This window comes from Streptopelia decaocto (assembly GCF_964273445.1).
Source record: "Streptopelia decaocto genome assembly, chromosome: 14".
Lineage (NCBI taxonomy): Eukaryota > Metazoa > Chordata > Aves > Columbiformes > Columbidae > Streptopelia > Streptopelia decaocto.
This window is the reverse complement of record NC_138669.1, coordinates 13,717,290-13,732,249: the sequence shown is the minus strand read 5'-3', so window position 1 is coordinate 13,732,249 and position 14,960 is coordinate 13,717,290. Positions and strand designations below refer to the sequence as shown.

Sequence of the window (14,960 nt, the reverse complement as noted above, 5' to 3'; positions counted from 1 at the left end):
TTTCTGCCAACCCGGCATATTCAGGTTCCTATTGATTAAACCTTAACAGGAGCTAAAATTAAGATACAGAGCGCTCTCTCTCAGCATTACTGATGTGCCACGGGGAGTCTGCTCACAGATCCTTGTCTCCTGCATGTGTCTTACCTGACAGTCGAAGTCCTGGAAGTTGCGAGCTGCATTCTGTTAACAAAAACCAGAAAAAAAGACAAAAAAGAGTTCAGCACAGTACCCCAGAACACCCCCAAACACACCATTAAAGTTGCCCTCAGAGACCTCTGCTTCAGCACAGTCTAGAGCCTGACGGCAGTCAGGACAGCAGGGAAAGGTGAGACCCACACGAGAAAACTCCATGCAAATTCTGCCCCTTACTACAGCCACTACGGTGGCTGGGGGCTGTCCCAAGGCTGTCAGCTAAAGAGAGCATCTGTGGACACAGCACTCCCGCAGGGACAGATGCAACAGGAAGGACCCTGAGCAAAGTCAAGCTGGTTATGAGGTTGGGTTTTGTCTCATCCTGGTGTCCACTAGCAATGTGAATGCAAAACTCTTGACTGCCACTAGGATCTCATGTAAGGAGCTCAAGAAAACAAGCCATGCAGTCAGCTACTCTGCAGAACTGCCCTGTGCACGGTGTCGTTCCACGGTGAACGCAGTGACCTGCGAGCTGCTGAAAGCAGAGCGCGCGGGACAGGGCTCAGCAATTCCCAGCGGTGACACCACGCACGCAGGCGAGCGCAGGCGGCACAGCCGCCCTCGGCGTGCTGCAGGTTTGAAGGGCTGCAGTAACTTCTGTATGAACACATGCTTCGTAAGACTCTGACCAAAGGCTACTCAGTGCTGTCAATGCTGCAAAAGGCTGAGCAGATAATTTGAGACAGCGTTCCAGCTTCTGTGTTCTAGGCATAGCACCTTAGTGCTAAATTGCAACTATGACATATGCAACACACATATGTACAACAGAAACACCCCAAACGTTGCTTCTGGCTGAGCACCCTAACTCCTATCCCTGTGTAAGCGAATGGCCATTTTCCTCTCTCAAAAAATTTGCCACATTCGCAAGATCACAGGTTTTACCTCCGTTCTTCAGTCTGAGACATCTAAGTCAAGATACCTGCAAATCTGTTTTAGGAATCCCCCCCATGTCAGGTAATGAACTGTGTCAATGTTTTGAATATGATGTGGCACAAAGCACCAAACTCTCAGGATGGGGGAAAAGAAAATAAAAAGCAGCCTCCTCTTTTTTGAGTGTGAGATCCTGAAGTTAGATTAGATTTCTGACAGTGCTGTCTGTGCCTCTCCCCTGCTCTGTTAGATGCAGACAGTAGAGCCTTCTCATCTACCAGGTTGTAAAGAAGGTCAGTTCAGTCATTCAGTGCCACAGCAATTAAGGAGTGTAACAAAGCCTACGGAAAAATGAGAAACTTCTGTATCCAACACTGGACTTGGATGGTGCCTGCCTAAGAAAAGGCTCATCTGAATTTGTACTGAGAAAAGAGCACGATTCCCTGAGCGGGGAGAGGGGAGGAAACGACACAAAGCAGAGGATGAAAGTCTGCGTGTTGCTTGTTGGCAGCATAGCGTTAGTGCTGCCATGTCCTGACTCTGGGATACTTGATTTTAACACACTGAAATCTGACTTTGAACAATATGTTCATTGTCTTAACTTGAAAAAGTTTCAGATGAAGGCGAGTTTTTTGGGCCTCTGAAGGTATGGTGGCTGCATCTCAAAGGCAAAGAGCAAGGCTGTGCGTCCCACCTCCTCCACTGAGCCAGTGCATTCCAGTAATTATTCACTGAGGCTGCATTAATACAAGTAAAAGGTGCCAGAATATGGACCAGACAGAATAATAAAGTGCCACTGGGTTAAGTTTTCTGATCAAGCTACTGGCAATACTCTCTTTTTCTCTCTCTTTCAAGTAAATGGAAACATTTGATTTTCTTTCCCAGCATAAAGTTACTGCATTTTAGTGAGCCTGAATGAGATGAACATATATAGTTGAATGTATTTTACTTCCCTCCACTCCCTATTAGTTTTAAATTACACAGAAACATAAGAATGTTTGTATTCTTTAAAAGTCAGCCTTGTAATTGTTGGATGACTTGGATTTGAGACAAAACAAAGCCAGGACTCAGTAGTCCCCAGTGGCATTTCCTATAGCTCAGACAGGTAAACGAGATATGACCCATTTCCATTTCCCAGGCAATTCCACTCGTTTTAGAGTATTAAGAGACCAGAGCTCCTTTTCTCCTTATAGCAGCCTTTGTATCTGAAGCGTTCATGAGCACTCACCCATTAGCACCTTAAGAGTTTTACTGTACTATTTCTGGCCATTAATCCACGCTGGCTCAAACTGCTGCATCTGAAGTGGGTTGGTCAGTAAAAACCCCAGTGAAGTGCCAGCTCAATACTTTTTGCGCTCTGATACGCTGCACAGAACAGCTTGTTACGGCACCACACCCATATGCTCCGTAAACTCTGTCTAAAAAGCCCGTGTGTATGATTTCAAGCCTGAAAGCATTAATAAGGGCCAGACCTCAGAGATGGCAGCTCCCTGAGGCACTTCTTTGCTAAAGTGGAAAAAGAGAGCCCCAGCACACGTCTCTTCCCTAGGAGAATCATGAGCAAGAGCTGCGACGCTGCATTTTGGAAGCCTGGCTTTGTATACTTTTATCTCTCATTTTGAAACCATAACTGTTTTCAAGGCCTTTCTGTATTTTTATCTGCTGGTATACACCGATTTTGTTCTTCCAGGATTTATCCTCCCTGGAAACGTTTAAAGAAATTATGTTTAAGCTATGGTAGAAATCTAGTAGTCAGCACTAGACTAAGAATAGGCAGCTGGACTGCAGATTTCAGCTGACTTTTTACATTTCACAGATACTAAACAGGTATGTTAGCATACTAAAGCAAAAACCAAGCAGCATAGACTAAAACATCACAGAATTTCAGAGTTTTCACCCATTTTGGGTGAGAGTCTGCACAGTCTTCTGCAAGCACACAGCGAGTGGACAAACTATCATATGCCTTTGGCACAAAGTAGTTCTTGATGTCAGCCGTTCAACAGCAAAGCCCTGGGAACTGCTGCGCAAACCATGGCACGGGGCTGCGAGCTCTGGGAAGCTCATCATCACAATCTGCAGATTTAAGACTCTAGATCTTGTTGGGATGGCCCATAATGACTCAGGCACTCAGAGCAACAGTTTGTGGCAGAACCCAGTGAGGCGAGGGCTTTCCTAAAGCCCGGATGGCTCATTGCCAGCCTACAGAAGACAATGAGATCCTTAAACAGCTGCTGCAATACAATGATTTTCCAAAGATTCAGTATTATATGAATCTGGATGCTCTAGCTAGGCTCTGCAAATATTCAAATATTCAAATGGCTCTTCATTACTAAAACAAGGGAGACAGGGTTGTTCTGGGAGTCAAAACATGAAAGGGTAATTTAAAACAAAAAAGTAAAAGAAAAGAAAATTGGATATAATCCAAAGTTCCCCTAACAAGCAGGAGCGTATTAGAGGTTCTACAGCTCTACCAGGTCAGGAATGGTATCACCTTTCCAAATTCTGTCCTGCCTTTGTAAATCCTCAGTAGAGGCACAACACATAGGTTGGCCGGGACCCCAAGGATATCTGAACTGTGGCAGTCTGTCTTTCCCTGAGACTTTGGAAGAGGATGTGCTGGTGCTTTATCAGAGTGGGGAAGCATTTACTGGTTTTCAGTACTTAAGGTACTTCACACTGTAAACAGGTTCTGGCAATCAGGGCTCCTTGCCAGACACAAAGTCAACCCAAGTACACCTGAGAGCGAAGGAGCAGCCAGCATTACCTTATCATTCAGGAGCGGTTTGATCTCCGTCAGCTGAACATCCTGCAGTTCGTCCATGGTGCTGTAAGTGGAGCCAATTAATCCTCAGAGCAGCAAACGGGTGATTCTGAAATAAAGGCACATTATTAGAAACAGTATTACAAGAGATGCTAGCCACAGAAAGCTTTAAGATCTTCTGTTAGACTTGTATATGCTCAAACTGAAGCCTGAAAATCTGAAAGCAGCTGGTTCTGGGTGCAACACAAAGCACCTGTAACTTCAGAAAGCAAAAAGCCGCTCGCACTGAGTGTGTCGGTTCTGTCGCTCCTCACCCTGCACTCTGCCCTGCCCATGGACAGCTGGCCCTGAACGCTCAGGCCTTTCTACTGAGAAAGTCTGGATCCACCTCCAGGCACTGCTGGTCCTGCAGCCACAGTGTGCTTGGACATGAACTGGAAATGAGTGGATCAGCGGAGTGAAAAACTGTTCAATGTGCGGGAACGCTGACATCCCAGTGCCTGACACGGCTCCACCGCAGCAGCCAGCCGCTAAAACCAGGCTGTGCCTGCAACCCACGAGACGTGCGGCCAGCACCACGTTTGCGCACAGATGGAGGTGCAGAGATGCAGGTACATTGTTGGCAGAATGTGAGACAGCTCAGAACCCAAGGCAGCCCTTGTTCTATGAGGTGGGATGTAAAAATGGCCCCCAGATCGTGCTGGTCCGGTGGAACGTGTGCAGGGCAGCGCTGTCAGCTGTGCAGCACAAACAATCGTCCTCCATCCGTCATCAACAGTGTGTGAGGTTGCCATCCGTGTATGGGAAATCACTGCTGCCGCACAGTCAGAGAGAAATCTTCCACAGCAATAAGGATGGTGGAAAAATATGGCAGTTTACCAGGGATTTTATTTTTATTCTAGAGGCTCTACCTGCGTTTCTAGCCAGGATAACTTCTGGAGCAGGTAGATCCAGTGACATGAGGAGGGCTCTGGCAACAGGAGATGGTCATGCCTGATGATGCAGATTATTTGGTTGTTCAGGAAAACTATACATGTTATTGTAGGTGAAATACAAGAATTCATGGACACATGTAGGGACAGGAATAGGCATGTGGTGGGTTCCTGGGATAGGAAAAGACTCTCAGATGCTAACACAAATCAAATTCTTTGTCCAAGATAATACATTGCTGCTAACCATGGAAAAAAACGTGGAAAACAAATACTGCAGCTGTGCTTCTCCAGCCACCTTAATTCCACACAAACGTGCTGCCCCGGGAGGGAGGGCGACCCCTCACCCCAAATACTGTGAAAGCTGCACATTCCCGACATCCCCCTTTGTGCCCGGACACACTGGTGTGCCTGATGTCTGGCACAAAACAAACCATAATCCCTTTTCCCTTCGAAAATCAGCCGTAGCAACTCTTCTCCCTTAGCTCCTTTGCTTTGGCAAACTTGAAATTACTCTTATTTTTCAGATTTTTTTTTCTGTAAAACACATCAGTTGTTAGAGTTCCAAGAAACCACTTAATTTACAGGTAACGTTCCCTTTACCCCAGGATGAATTTTGATTCAGAAGAGCAGTAAGAGCCGTGCTATAATGCACTGTAAGCCCCAGCAGAAGAGCTAGTTACTGCAGTTCTGATGAGGCATTATGGAGACCCAAAAATATTTTCTACTAAGGAATTACAACTTCTGTATATACACTGAGACTGATCAAGAGCTCAACATCTACCAGGTCCTGTCCAAAAGAGCATCCCACAAGGTCACAGACAACAGAAGAATTTCAAACGAGCCCCACAAAGCTTATCTGCAGCAGGTGGCACAGTATGAGAACCAGCACCTGCCCATCGGAGAGCTGCTTCTCTCTGAGGCTCTTTGAGAAGCCGCCGCTGGAGCTGCCAGTGGGTGGGAACGTGATGCTCGTTGTTGGGGTCACCCAGGAGACCCAGGAATTGTCCACTCCACCCAAAGGGATTAACAAACTGCACACACCACACCACGCCTGTTTTGTGGTTCATGAGTCCTAGGCTCACATTTTGCTTTTTTGCCTAAACTGGAGTCTACAGTGCAGCAGGGCATCTAATAATCTCCGCTGAGCTTCCACCAAGCAAAGACCAACTCAGAGCACCAACTGCTCTGTGTTCGACTGCTCAAAGGTGTTTTTGCGAAAGCTTTGCAGATATTCCTCCCCGTTTACCCCAAACTACACAAAGAGCAACAACTCCTGGAGAGCCCTGGCATGTATCCTGCATGGGGACAGAAACCCCTCTGTGTTCATCATTTGTTCTATGAGAACAATAAAAAACTAAGTAGGTGTTCAGAGCAAGGATTATCAAATGCTTTTATCTCATCAACCTCAATGTCGTAGTCGGTCTCTAGATGCAACTACAGTGCACAAAATCAACAAGGTCACTCTGGAATCAATCCAGTGCTTATCCTCCTGGTCCACTATTGCTCCACAAACTGTTTCAGGGGAAGGGGCGTCTCTAGGGGCTCAGGGAACAAGCTGCTATATTACACCTTCAAAGAGGGGACCGAATGCTGAGCTGAGCCAGGAGCCACTGAAAACCGCTGAACCGAGAGCAAAATCAGACAGAAGATTAAAACTGCATGGCCACAAATGGCCAGATGCTGGATTTCTTTCACAAACCTTTTGATTCTCATGTGCTCATCCAGCCAATTTGAGTTTTTTCTGCTATCCTAGAAACGCGAAGGTTTTTGAAGGAAAAGGTACAGGGGGTCCCCATCACTACTTGCAAGTGGTTCTTTTTAGATTGCTGAATCAGCTCTTCCCAACCCACTCACTGTGAGTTCTCCAGAAAACGGCTGTCACAGCCTCAGGACTTCACTTCAATCTGTTCAGATGATATTCTGCAGGCAGACGGACACGCTTTTCTCTTCCCAAGGTCTTACCAAGCTGAATGTGATTGCCCTGGACCAACTCTGGGTAAATAGTTACTACAGCACGAGATCCGTAATTATTCACAACAGCTTTACCAGAGCACCCTATGCTAACAGCAACATGGTTCTTGGTTTGAAACATGGCAAAGGGGCACATCTGTCCAAAAAAAGGCCCCCAAAATTGCTCAAAACAGAATGCTTTGTAGCAGAGAAACCTGCTAAAGCACATCTCCAGATGCAGAGGCGAGTTATTGGTGAGCTGGGCTGTCCTCTGCTCCAGCCATGTTAGGCTCCTTGTGACAGATCTGCAGACAAGTCTGCCCAGGAAACAAAAAATTCTCTCCCTCCACTCCTCCTGTTATTTAAAGAAACAAACATGTCATTTCATAAGCTGAAAGCAAGTTTAAAATACCACAACAAAGCAGCATAAATATTCATAGGACACAGCAAAGCTCTGCAGAAGACAGGCTACAGGCAAAGCAAAAGGTTTGCCTGGAATGATCTGTGTACAAACCATACATTTTTCTATAAATGTCCAATACCACCTGCTTTGCAAATATTCCTCTTGCCTCCATCTATATACGACTATAAATACACTCAAATACTCCAATTTAAACCATCCATCCCTTTCCAAAGGCTTCCCAACAAGACAAAAATCAAGGAAAGACATTTGGTGAATCCTTAGCACAGAGATGAGAAATCAGGGTAGGACACAGAAAGCTGCAAAAATCCAAGGCAGGTGAGGCTCAGAAGGAAACCACCTACCTATAAATAAGATCTGAAATGTGCTGTCATCCTCACTCCAAGAGTGCTCTCCAGTTTACACCATTTCAACGTACAACAGAAGCTGTGTTACAGTAAGCGCAGAGCAGGAGCGCTCCAGACCCGCACGCTCGGAGCCAGCAGCGGAACCACGGCCCGGGGGCCCTCAGCTCCGGTTTCCAGCCGGCGAAGCTCCAGCAGAACCGCTCCCCACCAGCTTACAAGCTGCAAGAGCTGGATTAAAGATCCAACTCTCTGGGCACCTCCTTCAATATTCTGTTTTATTACGGAGGTGCAATCTCTCCACGCCATTTAGGAGCTCAGTGCAGCATAATCTTGTATTCAGAGGCTGAAAGTTCTTGTTCACTCACCTCGACTACAGCTTCTAATTTGCTGACTCTATAGCCCGTTATTCTCCTGCTTTGTATGTTAACCACACTGAGGCAAAATTACACGACAGTTATCAAGCTATGCTTCAAAAGACGGCACTGAACGTACCTAAATACACGTTCCCCAGCTGCAGAAGCCTCCTGTGGGGGGCTGACTGCCCTGACAGCCCCCACAACCTGGGGCAGGTTCCCCAGAACTGCCCTGACACAGCCACCCGCTTCCTACGAGACGGGAAGAAAAAATGCTGCTCCAGGAGTGCAAAGGAAGACGGGAGCAAACCCAGAGATTGTAGTCAGGGCAAGAACCAAAGCAGGTATTTGTTCAGCCGTGTGTTGTGCAGCTTTTCACGACAGCTTTTTCCTCTCTACGTGAGGGGATCCCAGCTTCCCATGAGTCCTTTGCATCTCACACACACCTCAGGCTGCCTGGGCAGACTGCAGCCTTGGCATGCACATCTTAAATAAGTTTCATTTATGGTCTTTGAGACATTCCTGTTGTGTTGCTCTTCAGTCCTTCGTGTGCTTCTGAACCACCGCCATAGGCTCCTCTATTTTCGACACAAAAACGCTGGCTGACATGGTGAGCTTCCAGCAAAACAAGCAAAAGGTCCAAATTCACTGGCAAAATATTTTCCTAGGTAACTCGCTTTGTGTTCCAGCTCACATATTTTTGGGAAGGCGCCACAGAGTGTTCCACCTTGAAGACAAACTGCGCCTGCAGAGAGGAATTACGTTCCACTTAACCAGCAAAGTGCCAGCCCCTGACCCTGCCACAGCAGCTCCGTAAGGCAGCGTGTTTTACCTCCTTTAAATCTGGGCTACACCCAGCACAGAAATGCCAGCTGCTAAATATACTTTCTAAGGAGTTTAAACAAGACCTACATTTAACAATGGTTTTGTAAGGAAGAGGTCTGTGCGCGGCTTTGCATTAATTTTGAAGGAGTCCAGTGCTGATGACGAGGACTGTCATACTCCATGTGTGTAACCAAGGGCGGCTGGCAGGACACCATCCTCAGTCACCATGGCAATTAACAGCCACCAGCTACAGGGCTGATTAAGCAATAATGCAAGAAAAATGTGAATGTCTTCAAATTGTTTTGGGTTACCTGGGTCACTGAACCATGGTGAGCTGCCCTGTATAGTACAGTCCAAGAAGTTTTAGCACAGAAGTACTCAGAATAAAAACCAGAATGAGAAATTTCTTGTGTGAAAACGATGCAAATTATTGTCTCCAGAAGAGACTTTTTTGGTCATGGTATCTCTTTCAAACAGCTTTGCGCCATTCTTTTAATAAGCTCTTCTCCCCACTGCAAATGAAATAAGCAGTGGCTCTTATTATCAGTCATGTTATTGACATGATTTTTCCAGTCCCTCCCTTGCCCGGTGGCCCCACTCGAAGGCAATACCTGCATTATCCAGCATCACCAGCTCACACAGCTCAAACCCAAACACAGACCCATTTTTACCAGCTTTCTGGTGAAGGGCATGTTCAAACAGATCTGTTCCTAGATGCCTTCCCCTCTAGTGAGCCACCTGTTCCCACCTGCCCTGCAGTTCAGGACATGGCACCCAGGCATGGGTGAGGGCTTTTAAAGGCTTCACTTGGCCATTTGCCCCAACAAAAACATTCATAGCTCTTCATCAGCACTGTCCACCAACACTGCGTCCAGCGCAGCTTTGCCCCATGGCAGATGCACCTTCCTCCCTTCCGCACCAAAACCACCAGAAACTTCTAGGCTGATGGACCAGCATAGTCACGTACATGCCGCTTGGTCAACAGGGCCCTTGACAATTAAATGCTTTGTTAAGTTTCTGGAGCACTGTCATAATGGCTGCAAGCTTAGATTCAACTAGGGTATAGATGGACCCCACAGGAGACCTCCTTTGAGTCGGTCTCCTGGAGCAGTGGGTCTGCAGTTCAAGACTCTCCTCCTTAGACCAGGACATCCGAGGAAACCTCCTCAAGCCCTAAGACACCTCGTCGACCTGCTAAGTGATCTTCTGGGTACTCTTCAGAGCCCCCACTTGGCATGAGTGGCAAGACGCGCATTTCAAATCATCATTCTAAGAGTTTTGGGATCCCTTGCGTCTGAATCAGCTGCATGAACTCCTAACTGGTGTCTCAATCTGTGTTTTACAATGTCATCAGAGTGCTGAATAATTCTGGGTAAACTGCACTTTGGTTGGTTCTCTGCTAAACAGTTCTGGTTAGAATAGAGTCTGTTTGAAGTTTATCACCTGCCTAAATGGTTTTTTGAGGTGTTTCCACGATGTTCCCCACACCACGTCCCCTCTCCGGCCCATGACAAGACCCTTGGCTCTTGCCCATGCAGCAGCAGCACCGCAGTTGATCTCCAGAGTCCATCACACCCCGACCGGGCGTGGGGTGCGTGGGAAACCAGCCTCTTCAGCAGAAGCTTCCTCTTAAGCAGCTTGTAATGAAATCTGACTGCTTTCCACCACATCCTTCGGCTCCCCTGCAGCTGTATTTTCCAGCTTGTTTCTGCTTTGTTTCAACTACGCTTCCTACTAATTGACAGTGCGTTTTTCCCATTTTAAGTGAAAAAAATTAATCAGATGTGAATATGTATCCTATTGAGCAAAATTAAGTGTATCAGAGCAAGACAGATCGGAAATTTGTTTAAATGGTATTTTAACAATGATTTTTATTATCATGTAGCACATTTCAATTTACTGAAATTTAACGCTGATTTGGCATTTTATTTATATTATTGTAAAAGTTGCATTTTCGCTGGCTACCAGACATTAAATGGCACTAATATAACCTTATACCCAGCTGAGCCCTCTTGCTGGGTGGGAGGATTGACTATGCAAGTTATGGTATAGCTAAAGCAACATGTAGTCAGACCTCAGTTTTTGTATTTTGTAATGCAATTGGGATTGATCTTTTAAAACTCATTTGTGGGAAATGTTATTGGCCTGGAAGAGAAACATTCAGCTCCAATGCATAAGGAAAGTTTGCAGAGTCATCTTTTAAAACTAAAGCCACCTTACACTTCCTGTGTTCACTCATATACATAAATTATACAAGCCAACCTGATGTAATAACATATATCCAGCAGTGAAGGAATCGCACCAAGTAGTTTTGGTGACAATCTCTTGGCATGTGCAGTGTAAGCAGTGCAGCCTGGATAAACCCAGCTTAATGTGGGTCCAGAAACCATTGCAAACGTGTGCAAAGCTCAGGGAGAACTAATATATTCTGCTCCTCAGCAGCTAAGACAACACAAGGGCTTCTGGTATCAGCTCATTCAGGTAACTGAAACTCTTTCATTGTGCTGTATATGGATATACGTGTAAATCGCTTCTACTCACGTCTTTGCAAAGCAAAACCAAACTTCCGATCTTACTTCATTCAAATTTGAATAAATGATTTTGGCTATCAGAAAATAGTATACTTGCATGCAAAAGGTTTCAACAGCAGCAAATCCAAGTTATCCACAAGACAGGGGAGAGACAGTTTAAGTTTTACCACAGCAAATATATATTGTTTAGTATTAAATAATTACATCTATTGAATATTAAAATACAGATGTATACAGACAACACTTAACTCTCAGGATGCAGTTTCATTATTTTAACCTGCACTAATTGCAGACTGCTTGCAATAGGTGCATTCACCTGACGTAAATTTTAAGAAAATACATATATTACTAAAATTATATTTTTATTATATGCTTTTCCTCCCTTCTTCCTCATCAATTAAATGCATCTTTCCCTTACCCACTTAGCACTGGTCCTGGGAGCTTCCCAGAACAGGCTCTTTCAGTTTGGCTTACTACCCATCCTGCACCATCTGAAGGACAACCCCTGCTCAAGCGTCAGTGTCCTTACCGCACAGCCATCCCAACTGCTGCTCTGCTGTCCCTGTCATTGCTTCCAGCCTGGGAACTGCCTGCCAAGCAGAAAACACCCTGGTGTGTGTCAGGCTGAGTTTCATTCCCCTCCTCAGGCAGCTGGCCAACACAGGAGAGGCAACTCAAATTAACACAGTTAAAACCAGTAATGGATATAGAGCCACTCAGATTCAATTCAGGATGTAATTTCATTATTCATTTAATATAACTGTGGGTTGCTGCCAAAAGGGATGTTCCTGTCCTTCCTCCCTCCCTGTGCCAGCCAGAAATGCCCTCCCCTCCTGCCCTTGCTGCAGGTCAGATCTGCTCACTGCCTCCTCCGCTGGTTTTTCCAGGACTGAGTTTTCACTTGGATCAGTGAGCTGACTGATGAAAAGGCTCTTTCAGCTCCTTGTGTACCACCTTTTTTTCTAAATCAGGTATAAAGACCTTTCTTTGAGATGTGGTTGTAAGAAATCAGGATTATTTGGGCAGTGTTAGCTCTTCAGTTGAGTGGATACAGCACGTGCTCGCGACGACGACAGATGATTCGCAGGGGCCTGCACTTAGCTTCACAGTACGCTAAATCTAATTGAGATAAAGCATAAACAGAACGTAAGACAGACCCAGTTTGCTAATCTGAGTTGCCCTGTTGTAGGGTGTTATTTCAGGATACAGAGGCGCTCAGGTTTCACCTCACAGCCCCTGCAGCCCTGCCCTAGGCGCTGTCTGGCACGCCTGGCTGCAACGTGAGCAGATTTAATGCTGACTTTTTGCCAGGCCGGCTTTCTGCTGTTCTAGTGAACCGAATGAGCCTATCAGACAATCACAAGAACATCAGGATGAGCTCTGGAGTCAGCTTCTAATCCTGCAGTGTAAGTTGCGGAACACATACAACATACAGCGTAGGCAAATATACAAATGAAGTAGTTAACTCCCTACAGTCTTCATGGTTCTCCCTGGATACAAGTAACCAGGGCTATAAATTAACATCATCATTAACGCATCAGCATGGGCATTCATGTTGTAAGTTTCCGAAACAGACAGAAGCCTTTTCATAAAACAGGTAACAATGTCTTATTTCAGAGAGGGTGGAAGCAGAGGTGGGATGCAGGAATGCAGCACGTCTTCTTCCAGCCCTCGTGAGCACCCTCCCTTATGAGGTACAGGAGAAGTTTGTAAACTCCCACATGAACACAACAGAGAAAGGGTGGAAATTGCCAACTGCTTCAGCAGTAAATCAAGACCAGTAGGACATCAGCTCCACAGGCCGCACCGGGACGCGCTTGGGTCGGACCCTGGCCCTTCCTCGGGTGACACTGGGTACACCAGGGCCCCAGGGACCTGCTTCTCAGAAGCAAACTGAAGCACAGCCCATTACAGTTCCGCTTCTAGGAAGCATCATCGTGTAGAACAGGTTACACTGGAATGGTTCTTTGAAGGATACTAGCTGAAGATCTGCTTTTCAATAGAAAGCACAAGATAATTAGGGTGAATGCTGTAGTGTGACAGAAAGCCACTAAATCTGGCTCATGGACACTCCAAGAAAAGCAAATATATACATATATATATATATATATATATATAAAGGCAACTTGTCAAATAGAGAAAGCAACAAAAAGAAGGAATCCTGCAAGGACATGAGACTGCTAAAAATGCTGCATACCAGCCCTGCAGGACTCGGTAGGACGCTGAAGGAGGCTGCCCCGGAAACGGCTGGAATTTAAAAGAAGTGACAACTTCGTCCAGATGAGCGAAACAGGAAACCCCATAAACCACAGCAAACCCAATGCAAATAGGAAACTAAAAGAAAGAAAGAAGTCGAATGGTCTCTTGGCAAAGGATGATCAAACTGCTAGTTTGTGTTACTTGTTTACCCGTGAACTATATTACTCAAATGTGTCACAAGTGGGACATCAGCTACAGAGTATGTCACAGAGGCACCCCAAAGTCAGTTTTAGGCAGACAATAAGTTCCAAAACAGACTTTATTCTGGCCGGAGAAGTGCAGCCAATAAACTGACCAGAAACAGGGTTTATACAATTAGTTAACAGTCCAACAACGTAAAATACAGGTTTGGATATCAGTTGGGCAGAGTCTGGATATCAGTTGAGGGTTCTCTCCACTCTTCTGCTCCCTTTCCTCATCATCCCCACATTGATTGATGTTAGAATTTGTGTGGTCAAAGTTAGAAGCTGAAGCTACATAGTGAGCGAACTGGACTAGGTAAATGACTTATACCAAGAAAATAACAGGTTTTACAAAGGTAGGTTGAATCTGCATGTTTTCACTGCAATCTCAGGTAAAAGTAATATTTTCTTTTTTCCCTCACCCAAACGTCTCTAAACCAAAGTCCATGATGTAGACCAACTAGGAGTTCAGTTTCCAATTAGTCTTCCATTAAGAAATGGAAACTAAATAGTCTAAGTAAGGTGATTCCTATAAAGTGAAATTTGGTTTCATATACTTGGGACACAGAAGAACCTTCACAAGCTTTAAGAGAGTTTCACATCACATATCGTAGAGTGGAAATCCATGGTACTACAGACACACTGACTAGGAGGTGCAGTTATTGTAAACAAAGCCCTGAAGATGTTAAAACACAAAGATTTTACTTTCAGAAGTAGCTGAAGATCTCGACACAAGTGACTGAGTTTCAATATTCTAGTTCTGAATGAAGCTGAACCATCACACAGATGTCACATTTAACCCCTCCACGTTTAGAAAGCCTTGGTTACAACAGATTAATTCCTGATTTCATTCCCTAGGAACCAGCACAAGATAAGGAGGACACACCACACCAAGGCGACAGTGAAGGATAAAGCTGATTACACCAAGTCTAAAATTAATTCCTCAAGTAAGAAGTACTAAGAGAAATGTTCTCAGAAGCCTGTTCACAGCCTTTTCTGCAGGTGAAGATGGCACGGCCGAGACGTTCCAAGGTTTCTGTTTACAGGGCCTGGATGCAATCACAGAACAACACAGGCTGGAGTGGATCTCTGGGGGTCATTTAGCACAACCTCCCACTCCAGGCTGGATCCAGTTGCTCAGGGCCCTACAGATCTGAAGATCTCCAGGGATGTAGATTCCAGCACTGACACCATTCCCATCACAAAAAGGGTTTCCTTTTATCCAGTGGGAACTCCCCTCGCTCTAAATGGAAGACAGATGCACAAACAATGAGATTTTTAACCTGAAAATATCACAGACCAGAATAAAAAGAAAAATGAAAATTCAAAAGTAGTGA

The 14,960-nt window shown here is 45.4% G+C and overlaps 1 protein-coding gene across 1 annotated transcript in view; it reads right to left on the bottom strand.

Moving 5' to 3' along the window:
- Window positions 1-14,960, bottom strand: part of NDRG3 (NDRG family member 3) — a 60,794-nt gene that overhangs the window by 30,144 nt on the left and 15,690 nt on the right. Inside the window, exons 2-3 of the mRNA XM_082065832.1 lie at window positions 3,827-3,932; window positions 145-180 (exon numbers count right to left, since the gene is read on the bottom strand). Coding sequence (XP_081921958.1) covers window positions 145-180; window positions 3,827-3,883 — 93 coding nt within the window. The 5' untranslated portion in view covers window positions 3,884-3,932. The remainder of the gene's footprint in view (window positions 1-144; window positions 181-3,826; window positions 3,933-14,960) is intronic.